General features: G+C 40.8%; 1 protein-coding gene across 12 annotated transcripts in view; it reads left to right on the forward strand.

The window, feature by feature from the left end:
* dennd2b (DENN domain containing 2B) overlaps nt 1-18774 on the forward strand; it is a 462540-nt gene that overhangs the window by 291226 nt on the left and 152540 nt on the right. For all 12 annotated transcript variants that reach the window (XM_072592318.1, XM_072592325.1, XM_072592315.1 and 9 more), the window contains one exon: nt 12098-12252. In XM_072592318.1, coding sequence (XP_072448419.1) covers nt 12098-12252 — 155 coding nt within the window. The remainder of the gene's footprint in view (nt 1-12097; nt 12253-18774) is intronic.

Consider the following 18774-nt stretch of genomic DNA (forward strand, 5'->3'; position numbering starts at 1 on the left):
ATTCGTAGTTAATGTATATTTCGATGGTCTTGGGACTGCATGTTGAATCTCTAAAAGGCAAGATCATACATAGATCATTTAAAGCACAAGTTTTCACTTACAAATAAAAGTACCAAAGTTTGACTTAAACAAACTAATTTAGTAACAATTGTATCAAGACTGGAATCCAAGAAAAGGAATAAAAAATCCAATTCAGATATTAACATTGCTTGGAAAGTATAAAGGATACAATGCTGCAAACATTGGTGGTCAGCCGTAAAACAGAAAAAAGATTAGAAACCAACAAAAGATAACTAAGAAAAAGAAAGAGAAAAGATGGATTGTAAGAGAATACTAGCAAGAAATAAGACAATAAAAAAAACACTCTTCCCTGTCTCTGCTTGCAGCCACTCTTACCAGGTTGTCAGGTACGTTATGCTATCTACCTTGTGCTGTTGTCGCATGTCCCAGCAGCTCATTTTCACCATTTTTAATGTCATCCAACTACACATAGATCACCCCCTCTTTCTGTTCTCTGCTTTGCCACCGAGCAGTGCACTGTGTCACTATTTAGAACTCAACAAATGGTCAAAACACCTCCATTTTATTTGTTGGATGTCACTTTTTAATTAGTTATTTTTGCTTTTGCAATTTCATGTGTTATAGACTGGACCAAACCCCCTCAAAACATGCTAAGTACATAGCCTAGATGCTAATGGTTTCTTATTTTAAAGGCAGGTGCCAGGCATTGTGTTCCAGACGCAATTTGAAGAAACACATACTTTGTTCATAGGCTGTAGTTAAAATACAAATCAAACAAAAGAATCAGTTTAATTGTAACTCCATCAAAATACGTATCAAAATAATAACCCATTCAGTAACTGTCCCAATATAGTAACATCCCATAAGCACATCCTTGGCAAAGTCAGTACAATAGATTGTCTCACATATAATTTTAGCAGCGGGCAGAAACCCTCAGCTTTTGGTTGTAACAGAAAGGGGGGAAAGAAAGCTTCAACAACCAACTTCAACACCCCAGCAACTACTGAAAGATTAACTAAAAATCCTGGTTCTGTGGGTGCTTGTCCCCACCCATTCAGGCTGCTTCTGTTGTTCTAACCTGTTTTTAAAAAAAAGCCTAAGGCCTCACAAACAATTACTTTATTGGCTTGAAGCAATTTGCTCAGCACCTCTGTCTCAACCTCTCAACTTAAAAAAAAAAAGGACAAAATACACCTCTTAAAGCCATAGTATCATCACACAAGTGCCTTTCTTTCCATTTGTCCTTTAGTCTATGTTTGGAATTTTGCACATATTTCGCATTCGTATTTCAAAGGCCTCTATTTTCTTCCAGAAGTCTTGAATTTTTTGTCTAGAGTTCTGAGGCAAACACGAAAATAGAGTATAGCATTCTTTGTTACAAACTTGAGTTCCCTTGTTAATACATCCTTCATCTTCACTAAATTGTTGTCTGCCATCTCAATCCTTGTCTTGCTTTCAGCATCACACGCATCACATGAAACATAGAAAATGGGAGCAGCAGTAGGCCATTTGGCCTGTCAAGCCCACTCTGCCATTCAATATGATCGTGGCTGATCCCCCATCTCAAAGCTTTGCTCCCTCCCTGCCTGTGCCCCTTGACAGCTTTAGTGTCTAGAAACCTGTGCATTTCTTTCTTCATGATATTAAGTGCTAGCCTCCACATCTTTTCATGGTTTGGAAATTGAACGATTTGAGTACCACAGGTTCAACACCTTCTGCATGAACAGATTTTTCCTTATTTCAGTCTGAAATGGCTGATCATGAGATTGTAACCCCTTGTTGTGGATGCCCCCGTTCTGGCCAGAAAAAACACAGTCCCTACTTCTGGTCTATCCAGCCCGTCATGAATTGATGCATTTCAATGAAATCCTTTAATTCTTCTAAACACTAGTGAATACAGATCTAGTTGACCAAATCTCTCCCCATGTTGCAAACCTGCCATCCCAGATATCAATCTGGTGAACTTTCACTGCACTTACTGTATGGAAGCTATATCTTTTCTGAGATAAAAGATCAAAACTGCAACAACATTACTCCATGTGGTCTCACCAAAGCCTTGTATAACTGCAGTAAGATGTTCTTCCTGTACTCAAACCTTCTTGAATGAAGGCCAACATAACATTCGTCTTCCTAGCTGTTTTATTGCACCTTCATCCTTTCAGTGACTGCTGTACAAGGAAACGCAGGTCCCTTTTTTTATATCAAAAATTACAAATCTATCCCCATTGAAATAATAATCTCCATTATGTCTTTCCTACTGAAATGAATAACCACACTAATCCACTTAGGCTGCCTCTGCCATGCATTTGTCCACTCATTCAACTTGTCCAAATCCTCCTGAAGGCTCTTTACCTTCTTATCGTGTTCAATGTCAGCTAGTTTTGTGTCATTGGTAAGCTTGAAAATATTATCATTGATGCCCTCATCCAAATAGTTGAAGAATACCTTTTCTGAGATAAAAGATCAAAACTGCAAAAAAGTACTCCATGTGGTCTTACCAAAGCCCTGTATAACTGCAGTAAGATGTTTTTGTTCCTGTATTCAAACCTTCTTGAAATGAAGGCCAACATAACATTTGCCAGGCTCTGATACTTGCAGTACCCTATTTTTTTCAAAGCATTTCACTCTATAAAGGCACATTTATTCCTACTCTTTGATTCCTTTCAGCTAAACAATTCTTAATCCATGCCAGTATATTGCCCCAATCCCATATGCTTGGACTTTGCACAAATCTTCTTGTCACTTGTCCAAAGTAGCCAAATATATGCCCAATGTGACACAGCTTCAGTATTCTCACTTGTTCCATCTATTGTTGTTGTCTTTTTCATCTTCATACTTGATCTATATTCTAAACATTTAGATTTTTCTTGATCTTTGATATTTTATATGGTTTCTTCTAATTCAACCTGTTGAGTTTGTTATATTCTTGCCACCAATATTTACACTGTAGGTACGTCTGACTTTGAATAGAGACTGAATTAAATTGAATTAACAATTTTGATGACCCCATCTTCGTTTGAAACCTGTTTGATTGTCCTATCGTCCTGTCTGATGCTTGCTATTTAAATCTTGCATCATTACGATCAATGTTACAACACGTCAATTGGCTTTTAATGATAAACATACTAGATACTTTTCCATTTTCTGTGAAGCATTGATTTTGCATACTTCTGCTTGATTCTGCTTACTTCTAGATTTTTGAAATTTTTTCTTGTTTTAAATATTCCTTTTTTTTTAATCCTACTTCAGGTTTGAATCCAGACAATGTTTCAACAATTGCTGCTTCAAACATATTATTTCTTCTTTTATTTTCAAGCTCACTTTAATGAGATGATTCACTAAGTGTATAGTTTTCAATTAGATATACTCTATTACTATTGATGCCTTAGTTCTGATAACAAATAATGAAAGATAAAGCTTTAACATGTATATCAAAAGAAAAAGAGTAGTAATGGTGAGCATTGATCCATTTGAGGGTGAAAATGAAGAATTGATGGATCACCCAGGAAATGGCAGAGGCTTTGAAAAGGAACTTTGTATTTTCACATAAAAAGCACAAAAGACAGCCATTAATAGAAACCCAAGAGGTAAAAGTGAGAGAGGAGCTCAAAACAATCACAATCACTTGAAACTAATGGGGTAAAAGATGAAAAATATCCTGCAGCTGATAGTACTCATCTTAAAATCTCAAAGGAAGTGGCTGCCAAAGATAATAGTTGTAAATTTGAACATTTCAAACCAATGCTAGATTCTGGAAAGGTCCGAGCAGATTGGAAAGTTGCAAATGTAAGCTCGCTGTAAAAGGAAAGGAAGGGGACAGAAAACAGGAAGCTATGTGGATCAGGTAATTTAAGTTATTGTCATTGGTCAAATGCTAGAATCCATTATAAAAGAGACAGTAGCATGATCTTTAGGAAATTATAATACAGTCATAATTCGTGGTTCTGTGAAAGGAAACGTGCTCAACAAATTTATTAGAGTTTTTTGATGATGTAACAAGCAGGGTGAATGAAGAAGAGCCAGTAGTTTAGGGCATTTGGATTTCCAAAACGCATTTGTTATGATGTCACATAAAAGATTATTGCAGAAGATTGGAACTTGTATTGTTGATGGCATGGATAGAAGATCGGCTAACTTACAGCAACCTGTAACTAGTGGGTCATCCAGTGATCAGAGTTGAGACCCCAATAACTTGTAATTTATATATGAATGATTTGAGAAAGGGACTGACTGTATTGTCACCAAATTTGCTAGCAGTGCAGCAAAAGATAGGAAAATAAGCTGTGAGGAGGGTACCACGTATCTGCAAAGGGACGCATATATAGTTTACTAAGTGGAAAAAAGTGCTCAGTGCCTGATTGAGGGGTCTTGCATTGGGAAGGGGAAGCCTGGTGCGAGCTGAATCCTTGAGTAGGTGCTTAACCCAACAGCACAAAACCTCTCCCACCCTCACTTATCTCTGGCCGATGTTGCTCTCCGATCTGGCACCTCCAGTTGGTGCAGCTTGCCAGCTCTCAGTAGGTGAGACTTGTCACATCTGGGTTGATTCTGTGGAAGGCCTACTGAAGATGTGTCAATTGTCCTGATTTATTTATAACTCAGCAAACCTTCCCCAAAGAAGGCAGTGCGGCTCTCTCACAATCTCTTCAACCAATGACCAAAACCCTTGCTATCGCTATAAAACTTACCCCAAATGTTTTAAATTTGAGATGGAGATGAGATTTATGAGTTTGCACATTCTCCTCGTGTCTGCGTGCTTTTCCTCCCATGATCCAAAGATGTGCAGGTTAGGTGAATTGGCCATGCTAAACTTGCCCATAGTATTCAGGGATGTGTAGGCTAGGTGCATCAGTTAAGGAAAATGTAGAGTAATAAGGTAGGGGAATGGGTCTCGGTGGGATATTCTTCAGAGGGTCGGTGTGGACTTATTGGGCCAAATGGCCTGTTTCCACACTGTAAAGATTCTTTGATTCTATGAAAGTTGAGAAAGTACAGACGATGAACAAGTTAAACTTCAACATTAAAAAAATGTTTGCAACCTTTCCCCTTAAACTTTGAATTGTGACTTCAGATTCTAATTATTGAGTGACAGCTACCTTATTTCCATGTTACCACCTTATTTATTTGCCACTTCCAATTCTGCTTTTCATCCCCAAGAAACTAGACAAAATTCCCTAAAAGTAAGTTAGGTTGGGTACCAGTTCGCCAACTTCCTGTCCTAACCATTGTCCAGCCATCTTCAACGCAATATATTTGCATGCTCCAAAAACACCTCCCTCTTCCATTCTTCATCCATGTAAGCTATATTCAGCAAACCATCAGCTTCAGCACAACATCATGCTTGCTCTTGGGCCAATTCTCACACTTCAAGTATGTGCTTCAGGATTGAACAATCTACTTTGGAATTCAGAAACACTTAGGACTTGCATGTTGGGTTGTTTTACATGTAGTGACACATGAACCTGCACAGATTCATCATGTGGTTGTAAGCTTGTTTTCTTAACACACTCGGCGCTTCAACAATGACTTTCAGGCTGCCAGCCTTTGTAACTTGCATTACATTTTAATGCAGAGGGAGTGGCAAGCAGTTTGTCACAGTGGAAAGAACTGAAGAGTCAGTTACTGTACAGCACTATATTACAAATTCAATCCTTTAGGTTTTGCCAGTGACTTTTGGCAAATACAGTGAATGGACTTCAAACAAATGGCCACATGTGAAAGATAAGGGGGAGTAGTTCTTGGTAGGGGAAAGGAGGACTGTGATCCATTGGGGGTAATGCCACAGTCATTCAAGTAGCTCATCTGATTTCAGTCCAGAGGGCTGGCCATTTGTGGAAGCCAAAACCAACCAGTCTGGTAATTTCGTGTGGGCCTGTTGGTTACTATGAGGCATCAGTCCTTGGGCTGAGCTTTGCTCAGCTGGGTCAGTCCTGTTTGTCACGAGTTTGGATCACCCATTGAAACAGCGAACCTTTAATTCCTACATGATTTTTTTAATAGGAGGAGTTACAGCTGAAAGATCACTACAGATTAAGTTCAGTGGATGTCCATAGGGGAGCCTTGAAATGTCACATCTAGAAGTGTTAAGGATGCTTCAAAGGGGGAAATGCATTACAAACTAAACTGTAATGGCTTGGGAGTATTGGTGGTGGAAAAGGTAGCAGTCTGCCTGAGAGACATTTATGTTTTGCCCTTGCAAGGTTTAAAAACAAGTTCAGCCCTGCTTTGTGTACAAGTGAGCTGAGGTGTTAATGTGAGCTTGTGACCTAAGGTACTCGTGTATGAGCTTTTGTTCAAGCACTAGAATGCTGTGAATGTCACAGTTGAAGAACCACCTATTAGGTAAAGGTTTTATTGCTGTGAGTGCTGGTTTGTTCATTTGCTTCCAATCAGAATGAACCGGGTAAAACTATTTCAACTAACCTGTAAAGCTAAGAATGTCAAAAATTAACTGCTCAACTATTAACCCTTCATTCTTTACTCTTAACGAGTGATGCAGAGATGGATCCGTGTATCCCTTAACTTTTATCTTTCCTTGGGCTCACTTTTCATTTCCAGTCACTGTTTGCGTGTATTGTGTTATTATTTCTTTTCCTGTTTAGAAACTTACAACTTTTGTATGCTCAAGATTAAGTTGGCTGATTTTAAAACATTTGAAAATGATGTCCACAATGGATCCATTCATTCAAGACTGTGGGTATTTCTGGCTAGCTTGTATTTAGTGCCCATCCCTAATTGTCCTTTAGAAGGTGATTTTGAGCTGCCTTCTTGAACTGCTGCTGTCTGTGTGCTGTAGGCAGAACCACAATGCTGTTAGAGATGGAGCTGCAGGAGTTTGATCTAGTGACGCTGCAGGAACAGCAACAGGTTTCCAAGTCAGGATGTTGAGTAGTTTGGATGGGCATGGCAGGTGGTCATATTCCTATGATTTGCTGTCTTTGTCCTTCGAGAAGGTAGTGGCCATGGGTTTCATAGGCTAAGGAGCTTTGGTGAATTTCTACAGTGCATCTTTGTAAATGATACACACTGCTGTATTGAACATCAGTGATGGAGAGACAGATTGGCATCACAATCACAAACAGTCAACCAAGCTGCTTTATCCTGAATGGTGGTGTTATTTATTATTGGAGGTAGGGAGTATTCTGGCAACCACAACACATCTTTGTTTATGCCAACTATGACTCTGTCCAACAGAGATGTTTTTCCCTAATTCTGTTTGCTCAAGTTTTACTAGGGTTGCTTGATGCCACACTTGGTCAAATGTGGCCTTGATTGACTCATCACGTCACAACTGGAATTAAGCCCTTTTATCCATGCATCAACCAAGGCTGTAGTGAGGTTAGGGGCAGGGTGACCCTTGCAGAGAATCCAACTGAGCCTTCATGAACAGGTCCATATGATTTTATTCCTTTGAGACATTTTAGTACCATGATACAAGACTATTTAAGAGGTCAGTTCATCCCAGGATTCAGCTGAGTGAATCTCTCCTGAACTGCCTCCAATGTCAGTGGATCCTTCCTTGAAAATAGTGACGAAAGCTGTACACAGCTTACCAGCATCCTGGTATCAAGAGTTGTAACAAGGCTTCCCCATTATTGAACTCCGAGCAATAAAGTCCAGTATTCCATTTGCCTTCTGAATTATTTATTGTACCTGTATGCGAACAGGACAATAGGTTGTACTCCTGAAAGGAAAGGTCTGTCAGCGTATCCGGTAGACGTTGCAGGACCTCTATCTCCATGGTCACTACCAACCTATCCATGGGGACAGCCAGACACAAGAATGCCAGAACCAGTGTTGGCAGACACCCCCATCCTTTAATCTAGTTTATCGACTGCCTCTGACAAATCTGCCTGCAGTTGCTGAGTCTCTCTGCTTCCATTTTGACCAAGTTATTACCATGGAATCATCTTCTACCAAGTAAGTTGTAAAGAGAACATGTGGCTACAAAAAATAAGAGCGGTTAAATGAGTGGATAAAATGTGGGAAATGTGAATTACCTACTTTGGCAGGAAGAATAACAAATAAATACAACTGGTGAGAGATTACATAGCTTTGATAATCAGAGAGTTTTTTTGTTCTGTATATGAATTGCAAGAGGTTGGTATACAATTACAGCAAATGTTCAGGAAAAGTAATAGAAGGCAGTCATTTATTGGAAGGGGAATTAAATACAAAAATAGAGAGGTCATGCTGCAGTTATACAGGACACTGGTGAGATTGTATCTGAAGTCATGTATACAGTATTGACCACCTTTTATTTAAGTAAGGATACAAATAGAAGCAGTTTAGAAATGATTCCCTTGGATATTGTCTTATATTTTGTCTTTGAGGAAAGTTGAGATGGGCTAGCCTTGTATCTCTGGAGTTTAGAAGAGTAACAGGCAAATTAATTGAAACAAACAAGATCCTGAGGGAGTTTAGATAGGGTAGATGTGGAGAAGATGCTTCCTGCTATGGAAGAATAGAACTGAGTTGTTCAAAAATCAGAATCATCCATTTAAAGCAGAGATAAAATGATTTTCCTCTGAGGGTCATGAGTCTTTGGAACTCTTCCTGAAAAGGTAGTGGAAGCAGAATCTGAGTATTTTTAAGGCAAAAGGTAGATTCTTGTTAAGCAAGGGGTGAAAGGTTATCCAGGATAGTCAATACAAAATTGAGGTTGCAATCAGATCAGCCATCCCCTTGTTGAAGGAGTAGTGGCAAGGGTTGAATGGCAGCCTCCTGCTCCAAAATCGTATGTTTGTATGGAGCAGTGGCTTTGAACCTTATTTTTTATTAATCAACAGCTAACATTTTATAACACTATAATATGTTTCTTTACTAAGATATTAAATTTTAATCTGTTCCTTTTCCAAAGCTGAAGATGTATATCAAGCTGGCTTGAAAAATGTATTAAACGTAGATACTGGATAAGCTGGATTTGGAAATAATCAAATATGGGTGTAGGGCTTATGATGTGTGATTGCCCCACACTCATTCAATATAATACAGACAACATGTCACCCTCTGCTGTGTGCAGTAACACTAACCATTCTGTTTATTGGCTGCACCTATTACAGAGGACCTAAGGTTATTTATTACTTAATAGTACCATTTAAAGCTACCCTATATCTCTGCATTGCAAGGTATTGAAAGGTGCATTGTGGCTGCTGGAGTTGCTGAAGTCATTTTGAATAATGCTGGGTAATAAAGAACAATGGCTGACCAATATACCAAGGTTTTCCAATGCTGCCCAGCTGGGAGACATGTCATAACTTTCAGGCACATGATGAGAAGGCAACGGATGCATGGAGGTTATGCCAGGAATGCTGTCCCAGAGATCTGGAAGCAGTATCACAAGCATTTTAATAACCTGACAGGTGTTCTCGAGGTCAATGAGTGCTATATCCTACCCAGGTACCACCAGCCTCAGCCATTGATTAATTCACACTCCCAACACTCACCAACAACCTCTATCAATCACAAGTCCTATTTAACATTGTATGCTGCACCTTAACCTCATCTACTTGGTGCAGTTGCAAGAATAGTTCACTGCAATAATTCAATCTATGTCTCACATCTTGCACATAATGCCAGCCTTATGACACCCACTGACACATTTCCCCCTTCTTTGTGGGAGGAGGTGCACTACCATGAGACAGCATGACATAACTGGAGGGCAAGAATGTTCTATTCTACATAGAGGAAATAGTGCCACCTTTATTGGAAACACTTGGCTGAGACTGTTCAGCAAAATAGTTGTGCCTGTTGAAGATGGCAGTCTTCATACCTAATTCTTTCACATTTCACTTCTTCTTAATCCCTAAATCTCTCCTGATTTAAAAGCTGTCTTAATTTTCCTCTCCCCCTCACCGCAGCCTTAGTTTTCCTTTCTTACCCAAAGAGTGGAGCCAGGCCAGGCAAGGAGGAAAGCCAAGAAGCTGATGGTGACCAATGCAGTCTTTCACCCACACCACCAGCCTAGATACTGACACATCTTGGATGATAGGATTGAGCTGGGATCTACATGTCATGAAACACAGGGTATGGATATGTAGCAGCCAGGGAAAAAGGCAAGGGCAACACAGATGCCAGTTCCTGGACAGATCATTCCTGAGGTCTGCTTCGGATGAACATTTCTGTAGGTTAGGCTGTAGAAATAAGCTGATGGGTGTACATAGCAAAATGTTTGATATGTTGTGAACCTTGTCAAAAACCTTGTATTTATAGTCAAGAGGCATGGAGGATTCCAGTATCAACTTAGCACCAAGTCTTGTGTAGAGCCTAGATCCCATTCTCTTCCAAGGTGGAAATGATAACCATCTCCATCAGTGTATATGTGGACTCAACCATGATGCAGAGTCCAGTATTTGCTATCTTAGTGACCGTCACGGTACAATCAGATTCTACCAAATGTTCAAGTGCTGCCAGAGAACTGACCCTCCCAAAGAAATGAAGTTAGCTTTCTTTAAGTAGAGAGCTGCAGTAACCTCCTCCATGCAATAGGAGAAACTGTGTGAATTGTTGCAAATATCTCCAGGATAATCCTAGTAGCAGCCAAATGCATAAACAACAATGGCTACACTTGCCTTCAAAGCCACTGGCAATGTGGCTGTAGTTGTTGTCAGATTTCATTAGATACCTCCTTAATAATGTGCAGACATTTCAAACTATTCTTGCTTTTTTCTTTCCCTTCTCCTCTACCTTCTAGCAGCTTGTCCTCCTCTGTGTAAGCTCTGGTTATTCTCCTAGTTATGCTTAATTCCTAAACTGCAACTCTGACTGGAACCAACTGGCTTGTGCAGAACTTTGCAGTCAGTAAAAAGTACTTTTCACAGCAACTTCAGGCATTTACAATTTGAAACAGTTATGGAAAACACCAAAAATGTGTAGAAATGTAGCAATTACTTTTAACTAGTTGATTATCTTTTTAAAATCTTAAGATGTAGGAGCAGAATCAGGCCATTCAGTCTATCAAGTCTGCCATTCAATCATGGCTGATATGTTTCTCAACCCTATTCTTCTGCCTTCTCACTCCTGAGCCTCATACTTAAGTAGTGCTAGTGATAGGATGTGGATCCATAAACTGACATGAGTTTAGCTATGCAAGTTGAGAGAACATTGGCTGCAGTTGTGAACATCAAAATGGTAACACTAATATATTGTCGATGAACACAAATATATTGTTGATGAACACAAATGCATGTCTGCAACGGTTTACCAAGATAATGTCATGCACACTAAATGCACATTTTGTGTCAGAAGTGTGTGCGAAATGTGGATGTCATTCTGGAACTCTAGTATCCAGGAAGCTGACACTTCAGAGCTTAATTTCTCTTTTCTGATATTTACTAGTACTAGAGAAATGGCGTGAAGTTAGCATTATTGGATAAGGCCTGTGACAACTCCCTCCCTCTGTCTGTATGTCCGTCCCTCCCTCCCTCACTCATTCACTTACTCATTCCACTCACTCGCGATCTGTCTCTCTCTAAATTACTCTGTCTAAATCACTCACTTGTTCGTTCTATCGAACTCTTGAACACACAAATGCACTTTTGCCCTGGAAGTAATGGATGTTGGGCACAACTGTAATATAAATGATGAGAAATCCTGTTCCATTGATGTTTCACGATAATTCGAATTGATACTGTGATCTCATATCCTCAGTAGGCAATGAGCCACTTTCGCAATGGTACAGATGAAAAATTGTCTTGATTTTCTAACCAATATTTCTCATGAATGCGGACCTTACTCTGGTTGTATTATAGAACCATCCTTTTATATCCCAGATCTTTCTCTCTCAGACCAATTTTATGTTTTCAATTTTTTTTGAAATAGTCATTCGGCTTTTGGCAGTCTTTTGTATTGATGTTTGCAGAATAAATGATTGGTGGAGAGAAATCGTTAAACTATAATAACCTAACAGGTATTCAATTAGAAAGTAAACGATGGAAGAGATCTGTTCGATTGACATGAAGATTCACATTTTAATTTGAATAAATTAATCTAAGAACTACACATTTTCAAAAGATATCTAATTACAAATCTGTTAGCTTGATTGAAAAAATAACTTTTTTTCTGTTTTGGTTTTCAGGAAATCCTTTGAATTTGAAGATGCAGTAAGTCTTCAGTCATCCCACTCTCCCTCTCCTACTGAAAATGGTACATCCACCTCTCCTCTGGAGGTTCACAGCAGATTCAGTTCAAAAAGCACTTTAGCAGAAGAGAATGCCTATGAAGACATCATAGGTAAGAGTTAGTGAAACTATATAGTGAGGAGCATATTCATATTTATACCTCAAAAAGTAATCATGTTTGTCATTCTCATTTTTTTTTAAACGAGCTGCAGTTTATTGTATATTTTCTTTGATCCTTTAGTTAGTGACAGAAGCTTGGAATTTGCAACAGGCTGCTAACTTCACTGGTCCTACTATGTAGACCATAAGATGTAGGAGCAGAATTAGGACATCCAGCCCACCGAGTGTGTTTCACCATTTGATCTTGGCTGATATGTTTCTCAATCCCAATCTCCTGCCCTTCACCCTTTTACTATTGATTCCCTTATTAATCAAGAACTTATCCATCTGTCTTAAATAGACTCAATGACTTGGCCTCCACAACTTTCTGCAGGAATGAGATCTCCACATTCGCCACCCTCTGGCTAAAGAAATTCTTCCTTCTCTCAGTTCTAAAGGGCCATCCCTTCACTCTGAGGCTGTGCCCTCAGCTCCTACCCTCTTCTACTAGCAGAAACATTATCTCTATGTCCACTCTATCCAGATCTTTCAGTATTCTGAGGTTTTGATCAGATTCCCCTGCATTCTTCTAGACTCCATCGAGTACAGTTCCAGAGTCCATAATCACTCCTCATATGACTGGCCCTTCATTCCCAGGGTCATTCTTGTAAAGCTCCTGTGGATCCCCTCCAATACCTGCACATCCTTCTTGAGAAATTGGAGCCAGTACTCAAAGCGATAATTATATCCTACCATGCACAGTCAAACCCAGAAGTTCTGAGGTTGGTGTCAGTTATAGTGTGTTTCTCCGCAGGCTGCGCTATTGTAGTCTACTCAGATGCAAACAGCACAATGTATGAACCAATGAAAAAATTAGGTTTTGTTTATTTGGAAAAAAAAGCATGATTTTATTGTTGTTCTAAGTCATAATTACTGCTGATCAACTATTCTGGCTCTGAAAGTCTAATCTTTAAATTATGGAGTCACATTGTCTTGGAAGAAAGCATTAAAACTCGCAGCTTTTGTTGGTATATATGACTAATGTTATTCCCTTGTTCATGAAAGGGACTAGGAATCATCCTTGGAATTATAGACCTTACGTCTTACGTCTGTGGTGGATAAATTATTGGAGAGGATTCTGAGAGAAAGGATTGATGAATACTTGAAAAACCATAGTTTGATTAAAGGTAGTCAGCATGGCTTTGTGAGGGGCAGGTCATGGTTCACAAGCCTTATTGAATTCTTTGAGGATGTGACAAAACACATTTGAAGGTAGATCAGTGGATGATGGTGTACATGGATTTTAACAAGGCGTTTGGTTAGGTTCCTCATGGTAGGCTCTTAGAAAGTAAGGAGGCATGGGATACAGGGGAATTTGGCTGTCTGGATACAGAACTGGCTGGCCCATGAGAGACAGAGGGTGATAGTCGATGGAAAATATTCACCCTGGAGCTTGGTGATGAGTGATGTTCTGCAGAGATCTGTTCTGGGACCTTTGGTCTTTGTGATTTTCAGAAATGACTTGGATGAGGAAGTGGAAGGATGAGTTAGTAAGTTTGTCAATGACATGAAGGTTGGTGGAGTTGTGGATATTGTGGAGGGTTGTTGTAGGTTGCAATGGAACATTGACAGGATACAGAGCTGAGCTGAGAAGTGCGGATGGAGTTCAACCGAGAAAAATATCAAGTGATTCACTTTGGAAGGTTGAATTTGATTGCAGAAGACAGCGTTAAAAGCAGGATTCTTGGCATTGTGGAGGTACAGAGGGATCTTAAGGTCCATATCCATAGATCCCGAAACGTTGCCACCCAAGTTAGATAGGGTTGTTAAGAAGCTGTATGGTGTGTTGGCTTTCATTAGCAGGGGGATTGAGTTTAAGAGCTGCAAGGTTGTGCTACAGCTTTTATAGAGCCCTGGTTAGACGACACTCTTAATATTGTGTTCAGTTCTGGTTGCTTCATTTGCAAGAAGGATGTGGTAGCTTTAGAGAGGGTGCAGAGGAGATTTACCAGGATGCTGTCTGGACTGGAGGGTGTGTCTTATGAAGAGAGGTTGCGAGAGCTAGGGCATTTCTCATTGAAGCGAAGAAGGATGAGAGGTGACTTGTTAGGGGTGTACAAGATGATGAGAGGTATGGATAGGGTGAATAGTCAGAGACTTTCTCCCAGGAGGAAATGGCTATCACAAGGGGGCATAATTTTAAAGTGATTGGAGGAAGGTTTAGGGGAGAGGTTGGGCAGCACGGTTAGCACTGCTGCCTCACAGCGCCAGGGACCCAGGTTCTATTCCTGCCTCAGGCGAATCTCTGTGTGGAGTTTGCACATTCTCCCCGTGTCTGTGTGGGTTTCCTCCGGGTGCTCCAGTTTCCTCCCACAGTCCAAAAATGTGCAGGTTAGGTGAATTGGCCACACTAAATTGTCCGTAGTGTTAGGTAAAGGGGTAAATGTAGGAGAATGGGTCTGGGTGGGTTGCGGGTCGGTGTGGACTTGTTGGGCCGAAGGGCCTGTTTCCACACTGTAGGGAATCTAATGTCAGAGGTCAGTTCTTTTCATAGAGTAGTGGGTCCATGGAATGCACTGCCAGCATGTAGGGTCAGATATATTAGGGACATTTAAGCAACTCTTGGATGGGCACGTGGAAGATAGTGAAATGGAGAATATGTGGGATAGTCTGATCTTAGAATAGGATAAAAGGTTTGGCACTACATCGAGGGCCAAAAGGCCTGTACTGTTCAGTTGTCTAGAGTTGTGTTCTCATACACATGGGATAAGAAGAAAAATGTGAATATGTCTCAACAATCTATTTTGTTTCGTGTATGATGATCTATATGAGATTTAAGTTAGACCATAACACCATAAGACATAGGAGTGGAAGTAAGGCCATTCAGCCCATCGAGTCCACTCCGCTATTTAATCATGGCTGATGGGCATTTCAAGTCCACTTACCCCCATTCTCCCCGTAGCCCTTAAATTCTTGATGTCACAAGGAATTATCAATCTCTGCCTTGAAGACATTTAGCATCCTGCACTCTGCGGCAATGAATTCCACAGGCCCACCACTCTCTGGCTGAAGAAATGTCTCTGCATTTCTGTTCTGAATTGACCCCCTCTAATTTTAAGGCTGTGCCCACTGGTCCGAGTCTCCCCGCCTAACAGAAACAATTTCTTAGCATCCACCCTTTCCAAGCCATGTATTATCTTGTAAGTTTCTATTAGATCTCCCCTTAACCTTCTAAACTCCCAATGAGTACAATCCCAGGATCCTCAGCCGTTCCTCGTATGTTAGACCTACCATTCCAGCGATCATCCGTGTGAATCTCCACTGGACACACTCCAGTGCCAGTATGTCCCCCCTGAGGTGTGGGGCCCAAAACTGGACACAGTACTCCAAATGGGGCCTAACAAGAGCTTTATAAAGTCTCAGTAGCACATCGCTGCTTTTCTATTCCAACCCTCTTGAGATAAATGACAACATTGCATTCGCTTTCTTAATCACAGATTCAAACTGCATGTTTACCTTTAGAGAACCCTTGACTAGCACTCTCAGATCCCTTTGTACTTTGGCTTTATGAATTTTCTCACCATTTAGAAAGTAGTCCATGCTTGTATTCTTTTTTCCAAAGTGCATGACCTCCCATTTGCTCACATTGAACTTCATCAGCCATTTCCTGGACCACTCTCCCAAACTGTCAAGATCCTTCTGCAGCCTCCCTACTTCCTCAGTACTACCTGCCTGTCCACCTATCTTCGTATCATTGGCAAACTTCACTAGAATGCCCCCAGTCCCTTCATCCAGATCGTTAATATATAGTGTGAACAGCTGCGGCCCCAACACTGAACCCTGTGGGAAATCGCTTGTCACCAGCTGCCATTCCGAAAAAGAACCTCTTATCCCAACTCTCTGCCTTCTGTCAGACAACCAATCCTCAATCCATGCCAGTAGCTCACCTCGAACACCATGGGCCCTCACCTTACTCAGCAACCTCCCGTGTGGCACCTTATCAAAGGCCTTTTGGGAGTCTAGATAGACCACATCCTCTGGGTTTCCCTGGTCTAACCTACTTGTCACTTCAAAGAATTCCAACAGGTTTGTCAGGCACGACCTCCCCTTACTAAATCCATCTTGACTTGTTCTAATCTGACCCTGCTCTTCCAAGAATTTAGAAACCTCATCCTTAACGATGGATTCTAGAATTTTACCAACAACAGAGGTTAGGCTAATTGGCCTATAATTTTCCATCTTTTGTCTTGATCCTTTCTTGAACAATGGGGTTACAACAGCGGTCTCTCAATTATCCGGGACATTCCCTGACTCCAATGACTTTTGAAAGATCTCAACCAATGCCTCCACTATTTCCTCAGCCACCTCCCTCAGAACTCTAGGATGTAGCCCATTGGGGCCAGGAGATTTGTCAATTTTAAGACCTTTTTAACTTTTCTAGCACTATCTCTTTTGTAATGGCAACCATACTCAACTCAGCCCCCTGACTCCCCTTAATTGTTGGGATATTGTTCATGTCTTCCACTGTGAAGACTGACGCAAAGTACTTACTAAGTGCTCCAGCTATTTCCTTATCTCCCATCACTAGCCTTCCAGCATCAGTTTGAAGTGGCCCAATGTCTACTTTTGCCTGTCGTTTGTTTCTTATGTATTAAAAGAAACTTTTACTATCATTTCTAATATTACTGGCTAGCCTACCTTCATATTTGATCCTCTCCTTCCATATTTCTCTCTGTTATCCTCTGTTTGTTTTTGTAGCCTTCCCAATCTTCGGCTTTCCCAGTGCTCTTGGCCACCTTATAGGATCTCTCTTTTTCATTGATACATTTCCTGACTGACTTTGTTAGCCATGATTCGGAGATGCTGGTGTTGGACTGGGGTGTACAAAGTTAAAAATCACACAACACCAGGCTTTCGTCCAACAGGTTTAATTGGAAGCACACTAGCTTTTGGAGTGACGCTCCTTCATCAGGTGATGAAGATGAAGGAGCATCGCTTCGAAAGTTACTGTGCTTTCAATTAAACCTGTTGGACTATAACCTGGTGTTGTGTGATTTTTAACTTTGTTAGCCATGGCTGTCTAATCCCTCCCTGGATAATCTTTCTTTTCTTGGGGATGAACCTCTGTACTGTGTCCTCAATTATACCCACAAACTCCTGCCATTTTTGCTCTACTGTCTTCCCTGCTAGGCTCTGCTTCCATTTGATTTTCGTCAGTTCCTCTCTCATGCCCTCATAATTACCTTTGTTTAACCGTAACACCATTACATCCGATTTTGCCTTCTCTCTTTCAAACTGCAGACTGAACTCTACCATATTATGATTGCTGCTTCCTAAGTGTTCCCTTACTTTAAGATCTTTTATAAAGTCTGGTTCATTACATAGCACTAGGTCCAAAATAGCCTGCTCCCTTGTGGGCTCCATGACAAGCTGTTCTAAAAAGCCATCCTGTAAGCATTCCAAGAATTCCCTTTCTTTGGATCCACTGGCAACATTATTTACCCAGTCCACCTGCGTATTGAATTCCCCCATGATCACCGTGACCTTGCCTTTCTGACATGCCTTCTCTATTTCTCTATGTTGCGCCTCTGGTCCTGACCACTATGAGGAGATCTGTACATAATTCCCATTATGGTTTTTTTTGCCTTTGTGGTTCCTCAATTCCACCCACACAGACTCCACATCATCCGACCCTATGTCATTCAGTGCCATAGATTTAATTTTGTTCTTAACTAACAAGGCCACCCAGCCCCCTCTGCCCACCTCCCTGTCTTTTCAATAAGTTGTAAATCCTTGGATGCTTATCTGTTAGTCCTGAACCCCCTGCAACCATGTGTCTGTGATGCCTACCACATCATAATCATTCATGATGATCTGTGCCGTTAGCAATCATAACAAAGTAGATGAACTACGAGCATTCAGGTAAAGTGCCTTAATGCTAACATTCTTATCATTAGAGATGTTGGAAGTCATAAGATGTCCTCAGTTATCCTTCCTTTTTGTTGCATTCCTAATCTGCCTCAAGGTTAAATCCACCTGCATACATGCTATCTCCTGCTTATCTTTCCATTTAACTCCATACTCCCTGTCGCTTTCACTTTCCCTCTTCTTCCCCCCACCCCCCAACTCAGAATTTAAAGTCCTACTGACCACCCTATTTATCCTCTTCGTCCTCTTCGCTAGAACATTGGTACCAGATCGGTTCAGGTGGAGACTGTCTCAACGGTACAGATCCCCCCTGGTTCCAAAACTGATGCCAATGCCCCATGAAATGGAATCCCTCTTTCCCACACCAATCCCTTAGCCACGTGTTTACTTCCCTAATTTTCTTATCCCTATGCCAATTGGCACGTGGCTCGGGCAGTAATCCGGAGATTATGACCCTTGAGGACCTGTACTTCAATTTCTTTCCTAGTGCTTGATAATCCCCAAACAGGTCCTCCACCCTAGCTTTGCCTATGTTGTTAGTCCCAACGTAGACCGCAACAACTGGATCAATATCCGCTCCAATATCCTTTCAAGACGGTCAGAGATG

This window comes from Chiloscyllium punctatum, chromosome 22 (assembly GCF_047496795.1).
Source record: "Chiloscyllium punctatum isolate Juve2018m chromosome 22, sChiPun1.3, whole genome shotgun sequence".
NCBI classification, from domain to species: domain Eukaryota; kingdom Metazoa; phylum Chordata; class Chondrichthyes; order Orectolobiformes; family Hemiscylliidae; genus Chiloscyllium; species Chiloscyllium punctatum.